This window comes from Tupaia chinensis, unplaced genomic scaffold, assembly GCF_000334495.1.
Source record: "Tupaia chinensis unplaced genomic scaffold, TupChi_1.0 Scaffold000046_3, whole genome shotgun sequence".
Classification (NCBI taxonomy): domain Eukaryota; kingdom Metazoa; phylum Chordata; class Mammalia; order Scandentia; family Tupaiidae; genus Tupaia; species Tupaia belangeri.
This window is the reverse complement of record NW_006159504.1, coordinates 5982020-5992009: the sequence shown is the minus strand read 5'-3', so window position 1 is coordinate 5992009 and position 9990 is coordinate 5982020. Positions and strand designations below refer to the sequence as shown.

General features: G+C 48.2%; 1 protein-coding gene across 3 annotated transcripts in view; it reads right to left on the bottom strand.

Moving 5' to 3' along the window:
• Positions 1-9852, bottom strand: part of ATP6V1H (ATPase H+ transporting V1 subunit H) — a 137909-nt gene extending 128057 nt beyond the window's left edge. For all 3 annotated transcript variants that reach the window (XM_006140886.3, XM_006140887.3, XM_027773809.1), the window contains exon 1: positions 9709-9852. In XM_006140886.3, coding sequence (XP_006140948.1) covers positions 9709-9821 — 113 coding nt within the window. In that variant the 5' untranslated portion in view covers positions 9822-9852. The remainder of the gene's footprint in view (positions 1-9708) is intronic.
• Positions 9853-9990: the final 138 nt, after the last annotated feature.

Here is a 9990-nt window from a genome sequence, read left to right as displayed (position 1 = left end):
AGCCTCTCCCCACCTGAGAGTCTGTCCTCCCATCAGCCTCCTGCACTGCACTATCCTACGTCCTCCACCTGTGCAGGGGGTCCCATCATCACTGGCTCTCCCCGCTTCAAAGTTTCCTGGAGCTCAAACCTTGGAAGGGACTGCATAATGGCCATCTCCCCTGGAGGGTGGTTTCTCACTTCTCTGTCTCTCCAGCAAGCTTACACACCCTATGGCAATTTAAAAAAAAAAAATAAGAAGAATTTGTTTCTATCTCAGGAAGAGTTTTAACTCTGGGTGTGAAGCTTAGCACGTCACCACCCCTCTGACTACTATTTTCCATACCATTAAAATGGCAACTACAATACCCCCTGCCCTACTCTGAGTGGTCAAGTAAGTTCGATGAGAAATTTTAAGAAAAAGCACTAGATGAATACCAGCAACTTGGAGTAAAAACAAGTTCAAAGTAAACTCCTTCCAACATGCTTTTATCATTCAAACATCAACATATTTTTCGACTCAGTAGGTGAAAAAGCTGGTACAGCAAGGGACTGGTGTTCCACAAAACCCGGCCAGTCCAATGCTGGACGTGAGCGGCCGGCCCAGTGTACATTACTACAGGAGTGTGGTCCTTCCCCGGAGCTGTGCTGGGTCAGTGTCCCACGGAGGCCCTGAGGTGAGGATCCTTATGCGAGTGACTTAGGAAGGCCGTGCTCCCAGGAGAGGCCAAGGAGAGGGAGGAGCATACAAAGCAAGGAAGAAGAGCTTGGCCAGGGCCCAGCAAAGGGCCACAGAGGACAGCTCTCCCTGAGCCCACCGAGGGCCTGGGAAGGTAACACATGTCCTAGTAGCTGTTCCCTACGACAAGGAGAAGAACTTGCAGACTTCCTGTCACCTCCATCCACAACCCCGCCTTTTTCTTTTTCCAAAGGCGGAATTTTTTTTTAATTAAAAAAAAAACAAAACTCATTTCTTCCACGAGTGAGACAGACAGAAAGAAACAAAGAAATGGCACTCCCAAAGGGGTCCTAAAGCCATGATCCACCCCCAGCTTCACCAGGCCCAGGTCATGAGCACGCATGTGCCTGGTGTACTCAGGGAGGTCTTTAGACGCAAACAGGGAACCTTTCCAAGTGGGTCTGCTTTGCAGAACATCGGGTTTTACTGCTGCGCCACTGTCTAGCCCCCAGATCTTGGTTTTAACGTACTCACAGGAATCAGCATTTTATTTTACTTTCCTAGGGCTTATACGTGTTATTGCAATATGCTAAATTGTTTCACTTACTTTGGATTTGCTCCTGCACTTTGTAATCCACTGTTCTGTCTTTTGGGTACCTATTCCACACTGCTTCAAGCACGCTAACATATTCTTTAATATCTTCTAAAACTATTCTCAGGAGTTCATTTTTTCTGACAAAAGGGAGAATTGTCAATTACCAACCAAAAGGAGAGTTTGTCTTTCTAGATCTCTCTGAGACAGGTAACAGTTGTGGCTACTTCCTCTCTCTCTCTCTCTCTCTCTCTCGTTTTTTGTTGTTGTTTATTTTAGGACACGTGTGCTCCCAGGGGACAGAGACAGAGAAACAAAGGGGGAAAATGGGAAAGGGCCGTTGGAGGGATAGCCATGTTGCAATTCCTCCTCGATTCTCCTCTCAGGACTGTGAGGATACATGCACACGGATCAAGCATGTTTTCAAGCCACTGGGTCTGGGGCTCAACTGCGTAGTCAGCCCTGTGGGATCAAGTTGCCTTAACCTCTGTGCCACCTGCTGGTCTGTATTGCAGCCACTGCTTGACGCTGTTTTTTGAGAGAGTTTTTTGCTAAAGGGAACGTGCAGTCACTGGAGAGACAGAGAGAAACAGAGACATAAAGCAAGAAATCACCCTCCAGGGGGATGGACACACCGCAGTCTGTTTTTTTGAGAGAGTTTTTTGCTAAAGGGAACATGCAGTCACTGGAGAGACAAAAAAAACAGAGACATAAAGCAAGAAATCACCCTCCAGGGGGATGGACACACCGCAGTCCCTTTTCCTCCATTCTCCTCTTGGGATTTTGGGCACACACACACATGTGCCTAGCTTGAGTTTTAAGCCACCAGGTCCGGGACTCAAACCACAGTCGACTACATTGGGAGTTCAGCAACATAGCCATCATGCCACCTGCTGGTCCCCTGCTTGACACTCTTGATATTCTTCCTCAGCTTTCAGATTCACCCAGCAGCCTCAAGCCACTGCTCCTCAGCTTCTTCACCAGCTCCTATGTCTCAGCTCCTGGAAGGCTCTCCTCATCTCTCTCTCTCCAGGCTCCCCGCCATGGTGCTCTCCACAGTGCAAGCTCTGGCCCCATCTTCTACACTCCTCACTCACAGCTTCCTCCATGGATGCCAGGAGCACCCCAGACCCTACAGGACAGAACTGAGATCATCAATCTTGCAGGCTGACTAGTACGAAGCTGAAGCAAAAACACACGCTTCACATATATGCACTCTGCTCCTTGGGACAGACCAAGATAACAAGGTCATCCTGCCTGGGTCAGCACAAAAGACATGAAACATGGAATACAATCTACCTGAACCCCCTAGCTAAAATGATTCATGTTACTCCCCAGTCTGGCTATGCTGATGTGAAAAGGTGTGTCACCACCTCTGTGATCAGGGTAATCCCTGAAAAAGCTGCAGCTCTGTGACCACGAAGGCCGTACTTGCCAACCTTGTCATTTACCAGCCTCCTCAATGTAAATAACTGTGGTTTGGTTGGGTTTGGTTTTCATTGCAAAGCCATTTTTCTGAAGTCTTGTACTTGTTGCAGGTAACCTTTTTCCTTTTTTGTTCAAATTCTTTCAAGTCTGAGTCTTCCTTTGACAGTCCCATAATAGCATGTGGTGCCATCTCTCATGCCCCACAGCCAACCAGGCACCAGTCCTTGTTCTTGGACCAGACAGCTACTCTCCTCTGGACTTCCCTCCTCTGGAGCAGCCCAGCCTGGCGACAGTCCACCAGTGGGTTTCCTGCTCTAATCCAAGCCTCCTGCAGACTATCTCCTTACCTGCACCGGGCACCTGATCACGCACCCACCTGATCATGTCCTTGCCTTCACATTAGTCAGACTGACAGTCTGAATCGCAGTCTACCTAGTCCCAAGGCAGAGGCAGTCACTGAAAAATCTTTCAAATCAATTGACCAATTAAAACCAAATACGCACAAGGCCAGCAGGTGGCATGGAGGTTAAGGCAGCTGGATCTCACGTGGCTAACTCCATGGTTCAAGTCCCAGACCTGGTGGCCATTTAAAAATCATGCTGTGGGGGCCAGCAGGTAGCATGGTGGTTATAGGCACTGGACTCCCATATGGTCGACCATAGTTCAAGTCCCAGACCCGGCAGCTTGCTTTCTCTCTCTCTCTAGTCAAATCTAAAATAATAATAATAATTAAGTAATTTTTTAAAAAATAATCCTTTCCAGATTTAAAAAAAAATATCATGTTGGGTGTGTATGCATGCATGCCCATCCCAAGAGAGACTGGAGGAGATGGGATTGTAGCATGGCCATCTCCCCGCTGAAGGGGTGAATTTTCAGTTTCTCTCTCTCTCGCTCGCTCACTATCTTGCGCACGCATACATGCACTCTCCCTATAACAACCTGAAAAAAAAACTAATATACATGTGCATGTTAATTAGCCTATGTGACAGCTATCTACTCATCTTTTTTTTTTTTTGGAGAGATTTTCACTGTAGGGCGCGTGCGCTCGCCAGACAGAGAGAGACATAGAGACAGAAAGCGAGAAATCACCCCCCAGGGGGGATGGCCACGCCGCAATCCCTTCTCCTCCATTCTCCTCTCGGGATCTTGGGCACGCACGTACACGCGCCCGGCGTGAGTTTTAAGCCACCGGGTCCAGGACACAATCCGCGGTCGACTATGTGGGAGTCCAGCGACATAGCCATTACGCTAACTGCTGGTTCCCTCTACTCATCTTTAAAAGAGAAAAAGATCCAAAACCTACATCCCAGTAGTACTATGAAAAGAATGCTAAACACTGGGTTCATCAGGAAAGCCGTGACGCAATTTTGCACAGGAAACATGTCATGACTTTCCCGGTGCCTTATTATTCATTTCTACCACTTCTCAACTAATATTACTTGGCAGCCTACTATGTGCCAGGCACCTTTAAGAAGAGGCAACATGGGCCCAGATGCAGGTAGCACCACTGCATGGAGGTTTGCTTGGGAGGCTGGAAGCCACATGGGAGACCCAAATTCAGTTCTGGGGGTCAACCTGAATATACCAGGTGCAACTGGACCTGTACTCCTAGTTCACTGGAACACTGGGACAGGACTGCAACATGGTTTTGTTTTGTTTCATTTTGAGAGATTTTTTGCTATAGGGCACGTACACTTGCCAAAGAGACAGAGTCAGAAAGTGAGAAATCACCCCCTGGGGCGGGGAGGATGGCCAAACTGCGATCCCTGCTCCTTCAGTCTCCTCTCAGGATTTTGGGCACACACACACGGCTGAGTTTCAAGCCACCAGGTCCGATACTTGAAGCACGGTGAACCATGTGGGGGTCCCGCCCCGAAACCACTTCATCACCTGTTAGCCCAGGATGGCAACATAGTGAGAGTCTGTCAGAAATCTCTCTCTTTCTGTCTTTCTCTCTCGTGAACATGGGGAAAACTGACAGAAAAATAGCAGGGTTTTCATGTTTAAATAGAGGAAGGAAAGGACATAAATGAAAAAATAGAGAAAAAAGGAACAGGCAGCACAGCAATGAATTAGACAGTCCTCTGTGAGTCTACGTTCCAGTGGGAAACAAAAAATACGCAGATACAAAAATAAATCATCTAAAAATCCATCTTTACAGAGCAACAAATCTGGCCATCTGACTCCCAGCTCGACCTTCCACTGGGAAGCCACAGAAGGCCTTTCTGAGGCCCCTCCACCCCCCACAGACAGTCCAATGAAGTGAGCCCGCTGTGGATTTCCCACTGTCGTAGACGCATACGTTGGATACGTGTCTGCACTTTAACACTTACTAGAATGTTTTTTTTTTTTTTTGGAGAGGTTTTTGCTATTGGGCACATGCGCTCACCAGAAATATAGACAGAGAGACAGAAAGCGAGAAATCACCCTCCGGAGGGATGGCCACACGGCAACCCCTTCTCCTCCATTCTCCTCTCAAGATCTTGGGCACGCATGCGCACGAGCCCAGCGTGAGTTTAAGCCACCAGGTCCAGGACTCGAACCACAGTTGACTACATGGGAGTCCAGCGACACAGCCATTACGCCCACTGCTGGTCTCTCAGAATGTATTACTTATTTAAAAGTCTGCTTTCTCATTAGACTTTAATTCATGAGTAAAAATGGTATTTGATGATGATTCTGTATTCTCCACAATACAGTTTTACTGGGGCCAGCTGGCGGCATAATGGTTAATGCAGCTACATCCCATATGGCCAACTGTGCAGTTCGAGTCCCAGACCCCATGTTCTGAAAAACACTGGGCATGTGTGCGTGTGTGCCCAAAATCCTTACAGGAGATTGGAGGAGAAGGGCCTGTGGCATGGCCGTCCTCCCCAGAGAGTCCTTTCTCTTCTCTCTCTCCTCCCTCGTGAGTGCATCTGCCCCATGTAAAAATTACACAAACACCAAAGACACAGTTTTATTGCATTCCAGTTTAACTGGAACACGGCCGCACCCGTCACTTACGCACTCTCTAGCTGAGTTAGTGAATAAGGAAAAGATCAAGTATAAATACACTTTTTAAAATACATCCTCATAGTAACACGCTAATTTGTGAGGGACAAAAGCAGCTAGCGTTCTGACAAGAGGAACCCCTGCAGGCGTTACTGTATCAGCACAGCGCGACCCGGAGTTAGAGTGCTAGCCTGGCGGGTCCAGCCTCCGACAACCTGGAAGTGTCGCAGAGGCCCTTTCCACGCTCACCGGTGTCCCCACGTCAGCAGCCTCCACAGTGGGCACACGGTGAGTGTCTGGTGAGCACCAGCCCAGAGCCATCAGAGAAGGGAGTTTAGAAATCCGTGAGATGGACAGAAGAATACAGCGCAGAGGTGGGAAAAGGGGAAATAAGGTATACCTACTACAGAGGCCATGGGACAAGAGGAACAGAAGGAAAGCAATGAAAAATATGCACATAACAAAAAACTCTCCAGATGCCAATGCAGAGAGTGCTGCCCGCCTGCCAGTGCTTTATGATCAGCGGTAAGATTCTATTTAAGTTATAAACAGATTCAGGCTTTATAAACAGGACACTCCTCGTCCTCTGCCCAAATGCACTTTGGACTAAAGTTATTGGGAAAAGAGCTCAGAATGCTGATTAAGTTGGAGCGCTTACAGACACCGATGAACAGGGAAAATCAGCAAGTCCCTCCTCCTTTCCTTCAGTTTCTCGTGGTATCCCAGAAATGACCCCAGACTTCTCTCTTCACCCCCTACACCTCAAATCCACCACTAAGATGTTCTCAGATCTCTCCAGTCCACCCACTCCAACCACCGTAACAACCGCTACACCTCTCCCTGCCTCTGGGCTCACTACCCAAAACCCACCTTTACGTTCTCAGCAGAGCAATCCAACAAAATGGCCGGCCTGGTCACCTGACTCCTAGCTCGAGCTGCAGTGGACCAACACTACAGCAGCGATTTCAAAACCGTGCACCTCCGAACCCTCGTGAGGATGGGATGGTGGGCAGTCTCAAGAAGGCTCTGGGGCAGTCACTGCCCCCCACTAAGCTACCATTTTCATCTGTTTTACATGCTGAGCCTCCTTATTAGACTTCGCGTCAATCTCAGGGTGGCTTAAGAATCAGCTTGAGGGGGACCAGCAGATGGTGGAATGGTTTTGCTGCTAAACTCCCGTGTAGTTGACCGCAGTTGTAGTCCTGGACCCCGTGGCTTAAAATTCATGCCAGGCACGTGTGCATGGATGCCCAAGATCCTGAGAGGAAAACAGAGGAGAAGGGATTGTGGCATGACCACACCCCCGCCAGGGGGGAGGGGTGATTTCTCACTTTCTTTCTGTCTCTCTCTCTCTCTTGCTCTCTCTGGCGAACACACACGCCCTGTAACAAAAATCTTTCAAAAAAGAATCAGCTTGAGGGGTCAGACAGTGGCACAGCGGTAAAATGTGATGCTGCAAAACTGACCCACACAGGAAGGTTCTGGGTTTGTGTCCAGACACCTCCCTGAGTCCACCCCAAGATCCTGGGCAGGCTGGGGGTGGATCATGGCATCGGGACCCTATTGGGAACACTGTCACTCTGTCTCTTGCTCATAGAGGAAATAAATAAAATGTTTTTTTAAAAAAGTATCAGCTTAGAACCACTGACTGGGTCGGCCAGTAGTGTAGTGGTTAAGGTGGCTGAATCCCACATGGCAGACCCAGCGGTTCGAGAAACATGCTAGGCACGTGTGCAGGCATGCATGAAATACTGAGAGGAGGGAGAAAAGGAGAAGGGGCTGCAGCCTGACCATCCTCCATGCAAGTTGCTTTCTCACTTTTCTTCTCACTTTTCTCTCCCTGCAAGCACACGTGCCCCTCTAGCAAGTTACAACAGAAAAACAAAAAAAGAAAGAGAAGCAAAGTAAAGCACTGACTGAGAGAAACGCGTCCTAACTCTCTTCAATGGCACACAGGAGCTTCGCGGCCGGCCCTGGCTGCCTCTTCCACTCTCGCGACTGCTGGGCTCCAGAAGGCCCACCACCACCCGTCTCCACACGCCCCTCCGCCCACAGCGTGTTGTTCTGGCTTCCCTGCCTTTGCTCCCACCGTCTGCTCTACTGATACTTGGAAAGACCATTTTTTTTTCCCCAATCTGGCAAAGGGCATATGTGCTCTCCAGAGAGACAGAGACACAGGAAGAGAGAGAAAGCACCCCCCAGTTAGATGCAGTCATGCCACAATCTCTTCTCCTCCATTTCTCCATCTTGTCGAGACGTGGAACACACACGCACACAAGCCCCACGTGTTTTCAAGTCTTTGGAGACTGGATTCAAACTGCACAGTCGGCCACGCAGGATCTGGTTCTCTAAAGCCACCAGGCCCGCCCGTGGAAGGCTACTCTTTTTTGCCACTCTTCCGTGAAAATCAGTTCAGGGACCATGCCGTCAGGAAAACATCCTGTGATCAGGAATAGCTATCTTTTCCATGCAGCTATCAGACCCTGTGCATCCTTCCATTCTCATAATTAACATACTGACTGTTTTCATTTAGTTTGTGTTTTGTTATAGGGCACCTGCTCGCCCAGAGAGGGACAGAGAGAGAGAGACAGTGAGAGGGAAAATGAGAAATCACCCCCAAAGCAGGGGATAGCCATGCCACAATCCCTTCTCCTCCATTCTTTTCCTGAGATTTTGGGCGTGCACACACACATATATGGAGTGACTTTCAAGTCACCAGGTCCAGGACTCAAACCACAGTCGGCTATGTAAAAGTCAGCGCCTCAACCACCACGCCACCTGCTGGTCCCTAACAGCTGAGTTTTAATGATCTGTTTATACATCTGACTTCTCTACTAGAGTATGAAATCCTTCAGGGATGGTGTTCTGTATCTTCCCAGAGAAATGCCTCAAACCTGGAAAGTCATAAATAAATGTCTGAGAAGTGACTGAATTAACAGAAATAAAAGGATCATTCTGTATGCTTCATATCCTTCCTACTACAAATCAACCTGCTAAATATAAAACTGCACATTCCACAACTTGTTTTTGAAAATGCATATGCAAATTCAAACTAAATGTCTTTAGTGACTCCATTACGAATATACCAAAATAAAAGATCTGTGTTTGTAAACAGACATACATGAAAAAGTCAACATAATAAAACGTGGTCAAGGGAACCAGCAGTTAGCATAATGGCTATGTCGCTGGACTCCCACGTAGTCGACCGTGGTTCGCGTCCCGGACCCGGTGGCTTAAAACTCACGCCGGGGACGTGTGCATGCATGCCCAAGATCCTGAGAGGAGAATGGAGGAGAAGGGATAGTGGCATGACCATCCCCTCTGGGAGGTGATTTCTCGCTTTCTGTCTCTCTGTCTCTCTCTGTCTGTCTGGCGAGCACACGCACCCTATAGTGAAAACCTCTCCAAAAGAAAAAAAAAAAAAAAAAAATGTGGTCAAGAATAAATGAATGCTTACTTTACAGATAAATACAGAATACTGAAAGGCCAGCATTTGAACTCTTCATAATACAAGAAGGGAGAAGAACTAAAACTTATTGAGCGTATTCAACACACTTGTATTCAACCTGTGTTTAATACTTCAAATATGTTACTGTAGTAACAAGGCTGTGGGACGTGTATCTCCATTTCATACTCACTTTATTGACCCTCCGAGATCACCAAACGGGTATAGAGATTCAGAATTCGGACGGAGGCTCTCAATCCAACATCCATGTTTTTCACTAGCTGTGCGCGGCATGCTGGGCTGCACTGGCCCAGCACAGCCATGAACACTCGGCGCACGCTCCCCCTCATTCATGAAGTCCTCCCTTCCAGACCAGAAGGCAAAAGTACAACAAGCAGCCCTGCTTCCCCAGCAGGCCCCGAGCTGTTTCCACCACACTCTGCTGTCCCCACACAGCTCATTACTCTAAGGAGGAAGTGCTTCTCCCACATGTGTTAGTATTTTTCCAGGACTCTCTCAGAGCAGCATGACCGGGAAAAAGTCTGATGTGAAAGCACATGACCAGCCCTGACTCACAGCACACTGCACTTACTGAAGGTAGGACTGCCAGTTCACTTTGTTCGCTCGGACTTCCGCCGCCTTGGCCGCAATAATGTTGGTTGGGACGGCAGCGTCCACAGCACCCCGGATGTCCATCTTGGTCATCTAAATGGAATGATCTTGAGCGTTTTTCACCAGACCTTCGAAGGTAAAAACAAAATACCCAGTAAGGTTATTTATTTATTTATTTATTTTTTGGAGAGATTTTCACTATAGGGTGCGTGCGCTCGCCAGACAGACAGAGACATTGGAGACAGAAAGTGAGAAATCACCC